This window comes from Scheffersomyces stipitis, chromosome 4, assembly GCF_000209165.1.
Source record: "Scheffersomyces stipitis CBS 6054 chromosome 4, complete sequence".
Lineage (NCBI taxonomy): Eukaryota > Fungi > Ascomycota > Pichiomycetes > Serinales > Debaryomycetaceae > Scheffersomyces > Scheffersomyces stipitis.
Window position 1 is genome coordinate 968,994 of NC_009044.1, and position 18,460 is coordinate 987,453.

At 41.6% G+C, this 18,460-nt stretch overlaps 7 protein-coding genes across 7 annotated transcripts; 5 read left to right on the forward strand and 2 right to left on the reverse strand. All coding sequences in view use genetic code 12, as the record gives it.

Annotated features, from left to right (window-relative positions):
- Nucleotides 1–793: 793 nt before the first annotated feature.
- On the forward strand, nt 794–4,968 carry PICST_67587 (hypothetical serine rich protein). Its single transcript, XM_001384103.1, has one exon. It carries the CDS (start codon nt 979–981, stop codon nt 4,864–4,866), a length of 3,888 nt encoding a protein of 1,295 aa, XP_001384140.2. The 5' UTR covers nt 794–978; the 3' UTR covers nt 4,867–4,968.
- Nucleotides 4,969–4,988: 20 nt separating this feature from the next.
- On the reverse strand, nt 4,989–5,435 carry PICST_31509 (predicted protein; the record flags this gene model as incomplete). Its single annotated transcript, XM_001384457.1, has 1 exon — nt 4,989–5,435. The coding sequence occupies one exon, from the start codon at nt 5,433–5,435 to the stop codon at nt 4,989–4,991; it is 447 nt and encodes a 148-aa protein (XP_001384494.2).
- A 191-nt stretch (nt 5,436–5,626) lies between these two features.
- On the reverse strand, nt 5,627–7,063 carry PICST_45668 (predicted protein; the record flags this gene model as incomplete). The annotated part of the gene is made up of 1 exon (XM_001384458.1): nt 5,627–7,063. The coding sequence occupies one exon, from the start codon at nt 7,061–7,063 to the stop codon at nt 5,627–5,629; it is 1,437 nt and encodes a 478-aa protein (XP_001384495.2).
- Nucleotides 7,064–7,404: 341 nt separating this feature from the next.
- On the forward strand, nt 7,405–8,670 carry PICST_44458 (predicted protein; the record flags this gene model as incomplete). Its single annotated transcript, XM_001384104.1, has 1 exon — nt 7,405–8,670. One exon carries the CDS (start codon nt 7,405–7,407, stop codon nt 8,668–8,670), a length of 1,266 nt encoding a protein of 421 aa, XP_001384141.2.
- Nucleotides 8,671–9,367: 697 nt separating this feature from the next.
- PICST_58162 (predicted protein) lies at nt 9,368–11,473 on the forward strand (the record flags this gene model as incomplete). Its single annotated transcript, XM_001384105.1, has 3 exons — nt 9,368–11,026; nt 11,078–11,161; nt 11,246–11,473. The coding sequence occupies 3 exons, from the start codon at nt 9,368–9,370 to the stop codon at nt 11,471–11,473; spliced, it is 1,971 nt and encodes a 656-aa protein (XP_001384142.1).
- A 1,076-nt stretch (nt 11,474–12,549) lies between these two features.
- On the forward strand, nt 12,550–15,395 carry PICST_65602 (predicted protein). The gene is made up of 2 exons (XM_001384106.1): nt 12,550–13,014; nt 13,075–15,395. The coding sequence occupies exons 1-2, from the start codon at nt 12,588–12,590 to the stop codon at nt 14,976–14,978; spliced, it is 2,331 nt and encodes a 776-aa protein (XP_001384143.2). The 5' UTR covers nt 12,550–12,587; the 3' UTR covers nt 14,979–15,395.
- A 1,109-nt stretch (nt 15,396–16,504) lies between these two features.
- On the forward strand, nt 16,505–18,070 carry MUP1.2 (high affinity methionine permease; the record flags this gene model as incomplete). Its single annotated transcript, XM_001384107.1, has 1 exon — nt 16,505–18,070. A coding segment is annotated over one exon (1,566 nt), but the record flags the coding sequence as incomplete, so codon positions are not given.
- Between the last annotated feature and the right edge of the window lie 390 nt (nt 18,071–18,460).

The window sequence follows — 18,460 nt, forward strand, 5'->3', positions numbered from 1 at the left end:
GTGGTGCAGACAAGCTGTTTGGGAACAGAATCTACAGAAAATATCAGGCAGACAGGCAAAAAATACACACCAAAAAAATACAAAATAGTCTAAAATGGATTAGCTTTCCTTGCTGCAGCACACGACCCTCGGCCTACCAAAACAGCTTCTATATTCTGGTGCCGGCTAGAACCCACACTCAACTCAGCTCAGGGCAGACGCATTTTAATTTTACTATAGGCATGCCTCTGGGATAATCGCCAAAACCTGGTCTGTTGATAATTGTGTTGACTATTCTTTCGCTTCTGTACTTTGCTTCTGGTGTTGATTGAGAACTTGTTCTTTTTCTTTTCTATCAATATTATCCGTTCGTTTGTTTGCTCTGTTTGGCAGCCCTCTGTTTATTTCACAACCAGCTTCTCACATCGCATCGCAAGCAGTTGTCTTATCATCACACAGAAATAGCAATACATACCCATTCTTGCTCTTTAACACAAATACACAATTCAAACGTCAAGAGCCTGCTGCCTCGGATAAACAGCGCTGTTCACCATAGAAAACCGTTCATAGCTGCTACTCATTGACTCGATCTACGACTCACAACAGATCTATAAAGCATAGCATATAGCATCGCATCCCACATCCCATGGTCCCTGCTCCCTATATTTACACTACACTATTGCTCAATACCTTTATTACTTTATTGCTGTAAACAGACTCGGGTCTTCATTTGCCTATATTCATCAAGCCATTGCTTTCATTCGATCCATCCACATTCGCTAAGTACAATATTTTCTTCTCATTCTACACATCACACTAGACATAGACTTATCTCTAGACAACCAAATAGCATTAATAGCCCCCAAACTCAACTATACTCCATCTGGAACTATTCTACAGCTTCCAGAATCATACTCAACTCTCCAAGTTGTACTATCAGCATCATCAACAATCCTCGCACTCGCTTAAAACATCTGGATTGTCTCATACTACATAACCATGGCTGAAAGCTTAACCTATTCGTCGCGGAAAAACTCTTTGACCTCCATCTCGACCACGGGGACTGGATCTGGCGCCAACAAGTCGGTGCGAAACATGTCTACCGATAATCTCATCTCGCTAGAGGATAAGTTTATGAAGAAACAGATCAAGAAAGTGCCCAATGGGTTCGGCTCCAAATCATCTCCACCTCAAAGCTCACATCAACAGTACCACCTCCAGCACACGCATTTTCTGCTGCCTCAATCTCAGCAACAAACCTTCCACTCCCAGCACCCCCACCAGAAAATGCGCCAGCACTCAGTACCTCAATACCAACAGATCAGTCCACAGCATATGCCTCCACAGCAGCAGCAACAGCAGCTACATATTCTTCCCAAAGGCTCTTCTAGTCCTAACTCAGCGCCAGATTCACCACAGAGTGCCAACGGAGGAGCTTTCTACTTCCCCAACGGTGAAGTGTTCAGACCCAGGGCCACTCCAACGAAGAGAAATAGACCTAACAAGATCCACCACCTGATCCCATCGGGCGGCCTGCCTCAGGGAACCTCCGCTCCACAATTCCATGGACCTCCTCAACAGATTCATGGATACCGTAGTCAACAAAACGTAAACGTAAGCCAGATTGCCCCACCAGCACGTAATACTCCGCCAAGTGCTTTCCACCAGTTGCCATCACACTTGCATCAGCAATTCCAGCCTATACAGACATCCGTGGTCCATATGCCTGCCGTAATCGCTAATGGCACTACTTCTTCAGCATCCTCGATCTCTCATCGGTCGAGTTCTAATAACTCAGATTCTCAAGATTCAATAGTAGGAGATGCTTCACTTCATTCTCTCAACTCGCTAAACAATTCATCTTCAACCACAGTTACCAGTGTGAGCAACAGCATTCACGTTGTTCCCCAGACCGTCATCCCCAGTATATATAGCCAAATCAAAGCATTCAAACACGACTCTTGCAACACAATTTCAACGAAGCTGGATCCTTCTAGTAATTGGGCTGTCAATGAACTCAGTCTGAATTCGTCTGACAAATATGTTGAAGAAGAAGTACCAAAGGGCATAAATTTGGCCAGTTTGGCGGAGACATCGCCAGCATTGTCGACATTCTCTTCAGAAAAGAGTGCCTCATTAAGTTCTTTGCAAGAAGGAGAACACATGATTATAGCTGAAAGTAAAGACTTGCAGAAATCCGAGTCGAACTCGTCTTCTTTCTCTCACATCTCTGTTTCTTCGTCATTCTCCTCTTCCAGTTCGAACGAATCCAGTACAACCATGCCAAATTCTAATGTTGCTCGTTCTACCTCCAATACACCTACTACGTCCATAAATACAGAAGAAGGCAATGTTGTTGGTCAAACTAACATTTTCAATGATCAGCATACCATCATTTCGCCGGTAACTCCAACATCGGTTAAATCTAATAGTGGGCCATTCGATACTGAGGATAGAATAACTCCAAATGTTCGTCAAGAGTCATCAAACGAATCTTTATCTACTGAAGTCACGTTGATTCTGGAATGTCACAATGAATCGGTTGCAGATGATAATGACCATGATAATGATCAGGAGGATACTGTTCATGACAATGACGACACCAATGTCGAACAGGTAGAAAGTGAAGTTGATAATGCTACGACGAAAGCTGGAGACAACAACGTTGGTAAGACGCCAGTGAACATATCTGGTGCATCTTTTAACAAAGAGAGCTCTAGCAGTGATGAAACAAATGAAACTACAGACTTTTCTTCAAGTTCTCGCACAGAAGAAGAAAAAGAAGAATCGGAGGCTTCCGAAGAATCTTCAGAAGCAAACACTAACAGAAATAGCAGAAGCAGTATTTTGCCAGAACCTACGATTGATGATGAAGACTACAGTATTATCGAGGACTATACTTTTGAAGAGATCGAAGTAGTCACTGAAAGAAATGAAGTTGTAGACAGCAACAGAACTCCAGTGATGACGAAACTTCTTGATACATCAAATATTTTAGGACATGATGAGATTCCAGAGACCATGGTAGATAGAGTAATCGATATAGATGACGAGCACTCTATTCACATTCGTTCTCCACCAACCTCAGCCCCAACAACACCAAGAAGTTCTATGCATTTTGAATCTAATGATCATGATGGGTTTGTTAAACTCTTGCAAGACACTCAGAATGAGGTTCCACCACGAGCAGATGTAATTGTTATTCATAAGCCCAGAAGAAAGCCACCACAGGAGGATTTCCTTCCAGAGGAAGGTAAACTAGAAAATGCACCAGTCCTTGAAGTGGAGACTTTGAGAGCTTCTTCGTCTTCACCTCCATTGCTCTTGAATGATAAACCAGTTATTGCAGAACACGATGAGGGCCTGAACGGTCCGTCGATTATTGGAGAACATCAGAGTAAAGCTATGACTGAAGTTCTCGGTTCTTTAGCTCCGGGAAAACAAATCCCTAGAATGAGATCGTTGTTGGATGTAGCAGAATCTGATGCCATTAAAAAAGTCATTCCTGCTCCTACTGCTACTATTCAGATTCCGTCGAGAAGTGGATCGTCTTCTACAATTTCTAGTATTGAATCGTCTAATCACTACGTTCAACCTCCACCAACGTACAGAGTACCACCCATTAGAACTTTAAAGGCTAGAACTAAATCATTGCCTCTGTTGAACGATCAAGCAAGCACTTGGTCGCTGAAGAAGTCACCGTCCACGGCTAACTTTAAAAGTTTATGGAACAAAATCAAGGTGAAATTGCCTGATAAAGACACCATGATTCCAGTTGCTCGAGTAGTAACAGCAAATTCCACAACAAGCTCTTCTACCACACTGAAGAAGATCAAGAAGTCATTTTCGTTTGGTAATTTGAGAAAAGCTCCGTCTACCACATCGAGTCCACCACTTCCTGCTATTCCGGTTGTGGACAGTAATTCAAACGCCTTGCCTAAATCGCCAAGAAAGAGTCTCTTTGAGGAGATTCCTCATTTCGAAATCGAAAACTTGCCCACCATTGAAACCGAGTCAGACTTATTTGGTGATATGATGGATAATTTCGACACTCTGATAAACTATGATGATCTTGTGAAGCCCATCAAACCTACGATTTCGAATAGTTCGGCAGTAGATGGAAAAGCAATAGACCCATTCTTGAACGATGATGAGTTGACAAAGGATCAAATAAAGGACCAACAAGAGAAGGACGAGGAGGTGTCAGTTTCTGCAGCTGTATCCAAGGATATCTTTACTCATGGTGATTACAGCGAAGACAATTCCATTAACAATCCTAGACATTCTACCGACCTGGTCTATATTGATGAGAATATTAAGTTCCTTCAGGATGAGTTTGTCTGGTCATCGTTAGAAGATGGAAGACTTAGCAGAGTATTGATTGAGAAAGAAGAACCGGAAATGGCTCCTAATTCTGTTGTTCCTGAGCGTAAGGTTGGAAGACATGGTGGTGAAACTATTATCATCAACAGTGAACAGTTGTACTACATCTTCAACAATTTGACAGATTTTCAAAGAAGACATTTACCACCTCATTTGAAGTACATCAAGCAATTCAGAGACTACAAGTATGTGGAAATAAGTGTCATGAAGTTCGAAGACTTGTCGGAAGTTGAAATGAAGTCAGATATCGTCCACTCAGCTCCAATCTTGAAGAAGAAACACGATGCCAGTGCACCAAAGAAGAAGGTCATGTTTTCCAACAAGATATTTGTCAATGAAACTTTTGCACCAGAAATGTACAAGCGTTACAACAAGGCAGTTACGCAGTACACTTTGACGGAGTCTAGTGAAATCAACAAGATCAAGAATGAATTGAACTACTTCAAATGCAATGAGATGTTGGTTCACGAGAGTTCGCAGAACAATACTCACTTCTTCTATTGATTCTATATATACATCTAGGGTATTAGATTAATGTGGTCCGGGAATTTTGGGATATTTTTGCATAGTTCGTAATAGTAATTAATACATATTTAAAGAGACGCATAGACTTACCGACAGTTTGATTAACTTCCACGATAGGTAGTGTAACTGTGGTTGGACAACAACAACGGAATATGGTAGTGGTTATCAGGAGGGTCTTGCACCATGAAAGTGATTTCCACAAAGGGAAAGAATGTTCTTTGCGGATCTTTCAATTCGCTGAAGTACTTGCCAGTGTAGAACTTGACTCTATATATACCCGGCTTCAAGGTGGACCATGTGTTTTCAGTGACACCGACATCTGCCTTCTGTGATGACTCCAACTGTGGATCTAATATCCATTTCTTGATGCGGCCGTCTTTGTCAGTTTTGTTCATGGCAAATGGCTTAGGAGTCGACCCTACAGGCAAGTCAAATGTGGTTTGGTCTTCTGCGGAAGACGAGATCAAGAAGATTTGACAAAGAACGTCCAGTGCTGGACTGCCCAGAGTTGTATCTAAGATATGGCATGTGATTGGATCTACTGACATTGAAGAACGGTTGAATATGTATTGGGCAGTTTTGAAAGAAGTGAATTCGTTGTAGGATTACAAGAGGCAGATACATTTTAAAGAATGAAAAATCTGGATTCCGATAAGATTCTCTTATCACGGAGATCGCCGAATACTTTTGGAATGTATACAAGATCTACTACACAGCTGCAAAAATATATCCATTCTCATTACAATTCTCGATGCAAATTTATATACGTCCACTGAGCAAGTCGACGATTATATTTCCAATTATTATCTTCATGGAGATAGTTGGAAAGTATAATCGAGATTATTCCGTTAACCAACTCCTGGCTGATGTCTCCAAGATTTTTGCTGGTTGCGAAGTTGTGAGTATATTGTGCCACGTCTAGTGGCTGAGAGCGGTAGTTATGAATTGATTCTTCTTTTATGGCTCTTAGAGTATCATCTATATCATAAAAAAGAAGCTTGAGATTTTTCAGATGCACATTTTGAGATCTGGAGACTTTGATCAAAAGGAAGTCCACTTGAAGCTTGTGTCGCACTTTATGAAATATTATTCTCCTCCTTGATTTGACATCGTTCACACTTTCTAAGGTTGCCAAGGGCGAAGACGCTAACTCAAGTTCAGTTAGCTGATCCAACAAACTGCTTATGTTGTTGTCTTTGAATAACTTATAGAGCTTGAAAGTCTGGAACAGTCGTCCAATTATGTACTTTACCATCTCCATCATTAGTTGAAACTGTGATACAATTGGCATTGGGTTCTCGTGAACCTTGACTATTTCTATCTCGTCGCTATCGATATCCATTACCTCTCGTGGAGATATCAGTTGATCGTCATCAATTATTACTACTCCATCTATTTCAATGAATTCCTTGCGGTCAGAGGAGTGGGTCATCTTTTTGTGGATCAACATGCTGTCTTCGCCATTAAACGTTGGCAAATCCAAACTCTCTGTTACACACAATTCTTTCCGTGCGTTTCGACGTTCCAACTCGCAATATTCAAACCTTTGAGGAAGAGCAAAAGTGGCTTCTTGGTGATTTGGTGGCATATATACCCAGGGATATTGAAACATATTGTTTCTGTATGCGAGCGCTTCAGACCAAAAGGCTAGTTCTAAATGGATATCTGACGGTTGTCCTACCACTTTGACAACATCGGCATCTATTTGATATCCGTATCTTTTCCAGTACAGAATGGGCCCCTCCACTTCAACAATTTTAGCATACCAATTGCTGTCGTAAGTTAACGACAATTCTACACATTTTTTCTGGAAGACTTTGACGTTTATCGACAGTTGTTTGGCCAGCGACGAGTCGTCTATAGTGAACAAGGTGAAGTTACGCAGATCGTCAGTACCATCAGACTTTTCAATGTATCTGCTGCCAGTAATCCTTCCTACAATTTTTACTCTATTAATGGGATAGTTATGGATCATCATCGTCAGATGGATATTACGCGCACCTCCACCATAAATCGAGCTTAGTTTGACACTGTTCTCGATATCTTTAGTGAGAATAGGCACTGTTACGTTTATAGTAGGGGCGTGGTGAAATACTTCTGGAACATAGTAAGTGACTCCATGACGTCGTAGTGCTATGTGGTTCTGCCCTGGAGCGATGTCTATTACTGGGTTCATTTGTTGTTATATCAGACTCAAGTCTATCATTGTAAGTATAGACATAAGTGTATAGTCTTGATTATGATCTTTAACTTGGGATCGTTCTCAGGCACAAGTTCAATTAATCGTATTTGTTTATTTGTGAATTTGAAGCTTGCTTCTTCTTGTTATCCTCCTCAAAGAGTTGATTTATAAACGTAAATATAGGATCATGGAGAATCTGAAGACTGTAGATATCGTGTACTCCTGTATGGTATCTTTTTTTTTGCCCATCTACTCTGTGCGGTTTTTAAGATGAGCTCTTCTTTGTAGAAGGAATTGAAGTTAAATATATCTCCAAGATATACAATTTAGTAAAAATGGCTTTGTTCCAGGTTAGTGGCTGGGACTTAAAGAACGAAACCGTGGCTGTCGGTGGCACAGGCGCAAAGAAGAAGTCCAACAGAGAAAAAAAGAGAGCCAGGCAACAAATTAAGGAACTTGAAAAGTCTCAGCAATCTGAAGATGTAGCCGAACAAGAAGATGAAATCATAAAAGAAATAGACGAACCAGAGAAAGAAGAGAAGAAGATCAAAAAAGAAAAGAAAATAAAGAAAAGAAAACACGAAGAATCTGAAAAAAGCTCTTCAACAACTTCTCCGGCTGCTGCTATAGTAAATCCTACTGTAGATGCACCTATACCTATTACTACACAGAAACTCACTCCATTGCAACAGAAGATGATGGCTAAATTGTCTGGATCCAGATTCAGATGGATAAACGAACAATTATATACAATCTCGTCGGAAGAGGCTCTCAGTTTGTTAAAGCTGCAACCTTCCTTGTTCGACGAGTACCATCAAGGATTCAGATCGCAAGTCCAAGCGTGGCCAGAAAACCCTGTAGATGTGTTTGTCGACCAGATCAAGACTCGTGCCTCTCAGAGACCTATTAATGCTCCCGGTGGTTTGCCTGGTTTTCCCGACAAGAAAGTTGTTGTTGCCGATATGGGTTGTGGGGAAGCCCAGCTAGCCTTAGATGTGAACAACTTTGTTAAACAATACAACGCTCAAGGGGCTAAAAAGAAATTCTCGAAAGGTAACAATAACAAGAGATTACAAACTGGACCCAAAACATTGGAAATCGAAGTACATAGTTTTGACTTGAAGAAGCACAACGACAGAATAACCGTGGCCGATATTAAGAATGTGCCGTTGCCAGATGGGTCATGTACGGTGGTGATTTTCTGTTTGGCATTGATGGGAACCAACTTTTTAGATTTCATAAAAGAAGCCTACAGATTGTTGGCTCCTCGAGGCGAGTTGTGGATTGCCGAAATCAAATCGAGATTCACTGAGTCGTCCGAAAAGAAAACAGTCAAACCAGAGGACGTCGGACAGGAATTCGTGGACGCCTTGAAGTTGTGTGGTTTCTTCCACAAGAAGACAGACAACGACAATAAGATGTTCACTCGTTTTGAGTTTTTCAAGCCACCTCAAGACATTATCGCTGAGAGAAACGCGAAGTTGGAAAGAAGAAAGAAATTCATTGAACAGGAGTCGGAAAAGGAAGACTTGGAGACTAAAAGAGCACAAACTCCAGAAGGTAAATGGCTCTTGAAGCCATGTATTTACAAGAGAAGATAGACTGTACCATAATAGTAATATTGTATTTTTACTTCTTGAAAATGTAGTTAAGCCCAATATAAATGTAAACATATAGTTCTTGTTTCCAATACGGTAGAATTAGTGCCCCAATTGGGCCGCAAATGAAGTTGGGTTTAATAGACTAACTTTTCCAAGTAGTAGGTAATAGCTGAACAATGGTTATGGTTATGATAACTTGGACTAGCGTCATTGTTCTGGGTTTGTGACAAGCACAATAGGATGCATTTGCCACTGCTTTGGACAATCGACAAGCGCCGCCAGGTCCCAAAAGCCAATTCTGGCTTCCTTTCCAGTCTATTCAGTGAATAATTGTTGGTGTCACGTGATTAATCTTGTATATGGTTGCAAATATTTTCTGTAGCATCAGCGAACTTGTCGCAAGCTCCCATTAAGTTAAGCCAGCCATTTCGCGATACTGGATTCTTGACAGAAAAAGGAAATTTGCACCAGCATAGTTAACAAACAATCGTACCCACTACAATAGATGCTATGGAGTTATATAAGAAATGGTCACTCTGCTATATATTGGTTAAAGATGTAGAGAATTCTTGAACGAGAACTGACTTCTTCTTTTTGACAAATCTAACTATAATTACAGTGATTTCAAACTTCTATCAGACATTCGATTGCAAAAAACCGACAACCAATTTAGCTTTCGCACCAGAATCGTCAGAAAATGACCGACTACTACGAACCTACACTTTTGTTCAGGCAAAACGCCTTAAGAAGATACTGTCCAAGTCTTTCCCCAATTTCGAGTGTAGAAACCTTGAGCTCCAGTATCTTGACAAATGAAAACATTAAGGGAAATGTATCTTCTTGGATGTTCAATAGTGCCAATCCTAAAGATACAGAGGTGTTGAACCAGTCCTGTTCCTTGAACAGAATGAATATCAAGTCTAACTACTGGAAGATCCCAGACACTAATATGAACCTTACGGCAATGGCCATCACAGACACACATACCGACAACCCGTTATTTTCTGTGTCGAGTGCCAACAATGAGTCCAACTTGTTCATCTATGAATTGGATCTTCTTGGCAATTATTTGACCCACCACAACACAATCAGTCTTCCAAATATCAACGGAATGAAATGGTTACCAAATAGCAATAGGCATTTGGTCACTGGCAATAGCAAAGGCTATGCTCATTTAGTTTCCATCCCTGAAGTAAACAGAACGGGCAACGAAGATTCTGAAGAACAATCGGCCGAGATCTGCAAGAGATTCAACCACAGAAAGCACATCAAGAGCAAACAAGACATCAACAAACATAGTACAATTTCCAAACTCGATTTCATGAATAACGACAACAGCAGCCTCCTTTCCATTTACAACAACAACCTCTTCTACTGGGACATGAATGATGCCGAAGCCCAAAGAAGACCTACTCCAATATCCATATCGTCCATATCTGGTCTTGCCAATTTCGACCCATTACCTACTCACAATGCCAACTTGGTAGGAATTTGCGGTAAGTTTGGTGTCTCTTTGTTTGACTTGAGACAGCCCAAGTTCACTGTTCCTCCTTCCATTTTGGAGTATGCATCCAAGAAGAAATTAGGTGCAAACCAAATGAGATGGAATCCCAACAATGAAAATGTTTTTGCAGCAGCTCACAGAGATGGAGTTGTACGGTTGTGGGATATCAGAAAGCAAGACAACTTTGCCAATTTGAGTGGACACACCGATAAGATCAGCAGTTTGGAGTGGAACGATGGTGATTTGTTCAGTGGATCCAGAGACGGTAATATAGTGCATTGGGACTTGACCAGTGATTTAAGTGCCAACAACCAATTCATGAACTGTGGATTGAAAGAAGGCTTGGATAGCGTTCATTTCAACCCACATATGAACAGGTTGGAGAGAGCCATCAACGAAAGACAATGTGGTACAGTTTTGCCAGCTTCTAACACCAACATCATAAGCATGTGTTCTGTAACCGGCAGTGACAATTCTAAAGACGACATGAAAGTGCTATCTATCGATGGTAGTTCGTTCTTTGGTGTGCACTCCAAGATATTCGATGCTGTGAATATTTCCATGACTTCAGACAAGTTGTACTATACTGAATCTGATATTCAATTGATGATGAAGAGCGAGAATTCCAACAATACATTAGTAGGCTCTACCGATAGCATCAACGAGCAAGTAACTGCTCCTCTTGCCATTACTAGAAAGTCTACTTTGAAGGATTTCGCTCAAGCCGCCGATGCTGCCAGACCATCCAACCTTTCCAAAGACACTTTGTTGGGATCAGTTGAAGATTTGAAATTGGCTCCTGAGCCTATTGTGGTGGATGATGATGATTTGAAAATCACCAAGGAGATTGAAGTTATCGATGTAGATGCTGAAGCTGGAGAAGCGCAAGAAATAATAGCAGAGGACGATTTAGAAGATTATAACGATTTCACATTTGCTCCACCTTCGTTCATTCCTATACAGAATGGCAATGTGTCTACGTGCTCTGTCGACTACAGTGAAACAAGTTCACGTAATGCTAAAGAGATGTTTAACGACTCCACTGATACTCTTACTACAGACCCTACCGAGCACGAGCTTGATAGTGAAGAAGACAGCGGGATCTCTTCCGTCGAATCGTCGCCTTTAAAGAGGGAAGCTTCATTCAAGTTCCAGTTATTGGATTCTCTTGATTTCGAGGAGAAGAAGTTGCCTCGTGACGATTCGTTTAATACTGAAATGTTTAATGACTTAAGAATGGCCAGGCAGGCATCTGTCAGAACCATCGGGACACACTATCGCAATGTTTACAATGGTTAGCTTACATTAGTAGCTAGTATTACAATAATAAGAATACGCAGCCGATATCCACATGTTTAGGCACATGGCTGTTGGTGCGCTGGTTCTACAATAGGCAATCTAACTGATTGCTAAATTTAGGCACATTGTCTAAGACAGTTAAGACACGATCTATGATATAATAACAAGACTACAGTAGAAGAAATAGCAAGAAGACATATAGTAGGCAAATAGTAGAAAGAAATCTTAGATACAAGAGTAGGGACAATAAGAAGATCTATTAGGAGATCCGCTAGCCGAAGAGATGTACCAGAAATAGCGAATATCTACGGTGAAACCGGTGCTCTGCGGCACATGGCTTTACTAAGAGTATGTAAGGACCGCATTCGTAATCATCGGATGTCCAGCCATGTTCAGCTCTTAGGTTCGGTCCAGAACCGATCCAGCCATTAACGGCATTTCAACCCGATCAAGAAAATCAGGCTTAGCCCTCGGAAAAGGCTTCGGTCTATTGTCGAGATACAATCTCTGTCTGATGTACGGTGATGGCATAGTGACAATCTATCCGGCCGCAGCATGATGACCGTTACTCTTCGGTATTGTGCCATGTCATGATGGTGTCTGAAATCTGCGGCATGCGTAGAATGACTAAGTTTTTGTAACCATTATTCATTCGCGGTGATTAGTGAGCTCAGGAAGTTACTGAATCTCGTAGAGAAGGAGCACCATAATATAGAATTAACATACAAAACCGGGAAAACTTCGAAAAGATACCATATAGTCTAATGACATATCATGCTATAAGCTACACAATCCTGACGTCTAGAGCACAATACTTGGACGTCAATCCTTGCGACAATAAATCATCAACCGGGCTTTCTCTTCTGCTGCACCTCCTAATTTTCGCACTATTTCTGTCCCGTTTTTCAATTTCGCACTCGAACTTTTCCCTCTATTTCACCTCTCTCTCCCATTAACCGCTATTCCTCATTAATTCACATTTTCAGTCCTCCATACTACGCCCAGTGGATTTTTTCGATAATCGATTTCTCATTTCTACAGTCTTTTTCTAACACCATTCACCTCTACCCACCTCCATACTGCCTTCCTCTACTGATCCATTAAACCCGTCCCCATGTCGGCCAGAACTACCCCTATCAATGTCAAGGTAGTTGCTGCCGAGTCGCTCTACAAACGGGACGTGTTTCGGCAACCCGATCCCTTCGCTGTTATCACTGTAGATGGATCGCAGACGAAAACAACCAAGACCGCCAAAAAGACCCTCAACCCCTACTGGAACGAATCATTCAACTTCACCGCACTTGAAGACTCCATCCTTGTTATCCAGGTGTTTGACCAGAAAAAGTTCAAGAAGAAAGACCAGGGCTTCCTTGGAGTAGTCAATGTTCGTATCGGCGATGTCATTGATCTCCTGTTGTCCAATTCAGAAGAAACAATCACCAGAGACCTTAAGAAGTCCAATGAGAACTTGGCCGTGTCCGGCAAAATCATCGTCGTTATCTCCCACTCTCGATCCGCTGCCGGCTCTTCCGCAACCAACGGTTCTGGATCTGGGCCAACCTCAAACTCAGTGCCAAACTCTCTGGCTCCTCCTATTTCAGCTTCGACATCCTCTAGAAACAATACTGGATCCAACGGCTCGTCTGCTGGTGCCCCTATTTCCACTGCTAACGGTGAATCTGCAGGCTCTGGCTCTGCCAACAGACAGTACTCGTCCTTTGAAGACCAGTACGGAAGGTTGCCTCCAGGATGGGAACGTAGAACCGACAACTTTGGCAGAACCTACTATGTTGACCATAATTCCAGAACAACAACCTGGCAGAGACCAACGTTGGAACAGACGGAGTCCGAAAGAGGCCAACAGAGACAATCTACAACAGAAGCAGAAAGAAGACAACATCGTGGAAGAACTCTACCAGGAGAAACCCCCCAGTCTCCAGACATCACCAACGCTTCCAGTACCGTAACTAGCGGCAATGTAACCGTAAATGCAACCGGGGCTAACACCCCTGTAAGCCCTGCTGCTGCCGTATCCATGGCTGCTACTGGCGCTACCACATCTGGTTTGGGCGAGTTGCCCAGTGGTTGGGAACAACGTTTCACGAACGAAGGCAGACCATACTTTGTAGATCACAACACAAGAACCACCACCTGGGTCGACCCCAGAAGACAGCAATATATCCGTACTTTTGGACCTAATACCACTATTCAACAGCAGCCAGTTAGTCAGTTAGGTCCTTTGCCTTCTGGTTGGGAAATGAGATTGACCAACACGGCTAGAGTGTATTTCGTTGATCACAACACCAAGACGACTACATGGGACGATCCTAGGTTACCTTCATCCTTAGATCAGAACGTTCCTCAGTATAAACGTGATTTCAGAAGAAAGGTTATCTACTTCAGATCGCAGCCAGCTCTTAGAATCTTGCCAGGACAGTGTCATATCAAGGTTAGAAGAGATCATATATTCGAGGATTCCTACCAAGAGATTATGAGACAGACTCCAGAAGATTTGAAAAAGAGATTGATGATCAAGTTCGATGGAGAAGAAGGTCTTGATTATGGTGGAGTTTCTCGTGAGTTCTTCTTCTTGTTGTCGCACGACATGTTCAACCCCTTCTACTGTTTGTTCGAATACTCCTCGCATGATAACTACACTTTGCAAATTAACCCTAACTCAGCTATTAATCCTGAACATTTGAACTACTTCAAGTTTATTGGTAGAGTTGTTGGCTTAGGTGTCTTCCACAGACGTTTCTTGGACGCTTTCTTTGTCGGAGCCTTATACAAGATGATGTTGCACAAGAAGGTCATCTTGCAAGACATGGAAGGTGTTGACGCAGAGTTCTACAGGTCCTTAAAGTGGATCCTAGACAACGATATCACCGATGTCTTAGACTTGACGTTCAGTGCAGAGGATGAGAGATTTGGTGAAATCGTAGAAGTAGACTTGAAACCCGGTGGAAGAGACATTGAAGTCACCGAAGAAAATAAGCACGAGTACGTGGAATTCATTTCGGAATGGAAGATTTCCAAGAGAGTCGAAGAGCAGTTTAAGGCATTCATTGATGGTTTCAACGAGTTGATTCCTCAAGAATTAGTCAACGTTTTTGACGAAAGAGAATTGGAATTGTTGATTGGTGGTTTGGCTGAGATTGACGTTGAAGATTGGAAGAAGCATACTGATTATAGAGGATACCAAGAAAGCGACCAAGTAATTCAATGGTTCTGGAAATGCATTAAGGAATGGGATTCTGAACAGAAAGCAAGATTATTGCAGTTCACTACCGGTACCTCAAGAATCCCTGTCAATGGTTTCAAGGACTTGCAAGGTAGTGACGGTCCTAGAAGATTCACAATTGAAAAGGCTGGTGAACCTAATCAATTACCGAAGTCGCATACATGTTTCAACAGAGTTGATTTACCTCCATACAATGACTACGAGAGTTTGAAGCAGAAATTGACGTTGGCTGTGGAAGAAACCGTTGGATTTGGACAAGAATAATTGTGGTGCATATGTATATCGTCATTTCTAGGCAATAATTTCTCCTCTTTCTCATTTATCGATCTTTTCTTGTTCTTTTCATATGTGATTACTCCAGACATGGCAAGAGCATTGGTAATTTCGAAACGATTTGTGCACTATGGCTATGCCAAGGGACATACTTACAGATAACGATGTATGCACATATTCCATATACATAGTTCAATTCTAGTATCTACTCAGCCAACACAACCAGCACCAGGAACAGGATCAAATACATTGTTGGTTGATTCTCATCTTCGGAAATCTATTGCACTACACTTTACGGGAAAACACTACTGTTTGGTCATATTGTCCTGATTTCTTTTTTTTGTTTGCTTTTATATATTCTACTTCATTTTCTTGAGTAATTGAATTTAATAGTTCAGTTTTTTTACAGTTCCTTATACAAAATTAGCGTATAAATACATTTATGATTCTGAAAGAGGAAAACTGTAACTGTGGAGCATCCCTGATTAAGTTAGTTTTGCTTATCCCCACCTAGGAGTTCGTAAATATTCGTATGCAACTGCCAAAGCAACAATGGTGATACAACTATGAAAGTAATATCAGCCGTCTCCGAGGGTTTGGTTATTTTCCATACCAGCAAAATTAGACATGTGTGGAAGCAGCCTCAATTATGAAAAATACATCCACACTGTACGCAATAGAGGCAAGAAAAATGCCCTGTGGATTTATTAGGACGGAATCTGATAACAGTTCGCTTACTGGCATTGTCAGGCGTACGGAGAAAATACCGGCGTAGTCGGAAAAATTCTTTCAGTGGATTTGATAGCGATATGCTGCCGTGACGAAACGGCTTCCAATTAGGGAATCATTGAATAAACTATAGTAGAAGTTTCTGAAGATGCGCTTTAGATATAGACTAGAGAAGAAAGATCATAGCGGTCGTTCCCATTGCGGCGTCGGTCCAATTACATTCCCCCGATAGTAAATAGCCGCAATTATGATTGCTGACATTTAGTCTGAACTCTCCGACGGCCCCTACCTGCAGCTGTGGTGGTGGAGTTTTAGGTGACTGGTGAAATCCCATGCATTACATACCCTTGGAACCTTTATGTAGGAGAAAGAAATTCTTATCCTTGAGAGAGTACCAAGACAGAAACTGTGGTTGCGAAAAAACCTGTCTGCGCGCTTATCAATTTATACTTTGCCGAATGTATCAGAATGCACTTGCTGTGGCTGAGGATTGCAACAGCCTTTTCCGCATTCCCTATTTGAATCTAAATTACAGACAATGTAAAGCTTGTTAACGCAAAAACTAAGTTGGTGGAAGTATTGGTGCTCCAATGTTGAACCATATATAAGTCAGCAGCTATTCCCGCAAATGTCCGGAAACTTTTTACATAGCAGCTAGTAAGAAGCAAGGACGAATCAGCATGGCTATTACGAATTATTTGCTGTCAGTATTGAAGCCGGTATTTGGTACCGACGAAGACATTACCGCCATCCACAGGGATCTTGATAGTGATCTCGATGAAGATCAACAAAATGATGCTGGTGCTCCAGTCGAAACAAGAAATCCATTAGGTTACAACTTAGACTATGTTTCTGCCTTCTATATGGTTATTCAAGGTATCATAGGTACTGGTATCTTCTTGACTCCTGCAAGTGTCTTGAACTCTATTGGTTCTGTTGGTGCCTCCTACGTCTTGTGGGTTGCTGGTTTCATCATTGCTCTCTTTGAAGTTTTCGTCTACATCGAATTTGCTACATACTTCAGAAAAAGAAACGGTGGTGATGTAGCTTATTTGGAACAAGCTTTCCCTAAGCCAGACTATTTGGTTCCAACAGCATACGCTGCTGTATCTGTGATTTTGTCATTCTCGGTGTCTTCTGCTGTTGCATTCGGAACTTATGTCATTGCTGCTAGTGACTTGGAGCCAACAACCTGGAAGCAAAGAGGAATTGGTGTTGCTATTCTTTCTTTCGTTGCTATTTTGACTGCTGTTCACCCTAAGGCTTCTCTTAAGTTGGCCAATTTGTTGGGTTTTGTGAAGATGGTCTTCATTGCTTTCGTTATCATTACTGGATTTGTTGTATTGGGTGGAGGCACCAGAGTCAATAACCCACATGACATATTCAAGAATGCATGGGATGGTACTACATCAGATGGTAACGCTATTGCTAATGCCATCATCAAAGTTTCCTTCTCGTACGGTGGTACCGCTTACGTCTTCGCACTTGTTGGTGAATCTAATCCCAAGAAGACTAGGAACTTGTTTAGATTCTTCATTCCAGGAGTCGTTGTTCTTGTTTTCCTCATCTATATTTTGCTTATTACTACTTTCTATGCTGGTGCTGGCGGCCTCGCTTCAGTTAAGAAGTCAGGTGTCTTGGTTGCCTCCCTTTTCTTTACAAATGTATTTGGTACCAGAGCTGCAACTCAAGCTTTAGATGTTCTTGTTGCGCTTTCCGCTTTGGGGCACTTGTTAGCTGTCTTTGTGGGACACTCTAGAGCTTTAAGAGAATGTGGAAGACAAGGAGTTCTTCCATATCCTCGTCTCTGGACTACCACCAGACCATTTGGTACTCCTTTGTTGCCAGTCATTATCACTTATGTCGTCAATTTGATTGTTTTGCTTGCTCCACCAGCTGGTGATGCATACAACTTCGTTGTTGACATTGGTTCCTACTCTGGTTATTTCTTCAAGATCTTGTTATTTGTTGGTCTTTTGTTCGTGAGAAAGCAAAGAAAGGCAGCTGGTTTGAAACCAAATGGATGGTGGGTTCCATTGCCTATCATCATCATTAACATTCTTTTCTATCTTTTTGTCATTGCCATGGCTTGGGTTCCTCCAAAGGGTGGTTCCTTGAAGGGTTCTGATGTTTCATTCTTCTACGCAACATATGCTATCACCACTATTGGTATCTATCTTCTCTGTATTGCGTACTACTTTGTCTGGGCTAAGATCATCCCCAAGATTGGAGGATATCAGCACAGAACAGTCTTCTATGACTTACAAAACGGTGAAAGGGGACATACTGTTGTCAAGGTTAAGAATGATGAAGTTGAGAAGTTCGATAAAGAACATGACGCTTCTGGAAGATTAATCGGCTTGCATAATACCTCAGGAAGCGACGATCTCGGGGACTCTGTTGAAAACATTTCCTACGTTGTTGACTCAGAAAAGAAAGCGTAATAGTTCGTGGAACTCGTTAGTTTAAACAGTAATAATAAAATAATTATGATTCGTTAAAGAGATCGATAGTAAACTAGCTCCAAAGCTCACAGTTTTGTAGGTTCACCCGTAAGTTACAAAAGTTCCGAGAATCTCGAAAGAGAATACTGACAGAGTTGTAAAAATATCTAGACTAGACATGACTATTATTGCATGTCTCATCTAGATGCAAAGGGACAATCGATCAGGGTCAGTTTTACGCTTATCTTGTGGATACAATTCATATATTGATAACACTAAGAAGTAAGAACTACCGGGCTT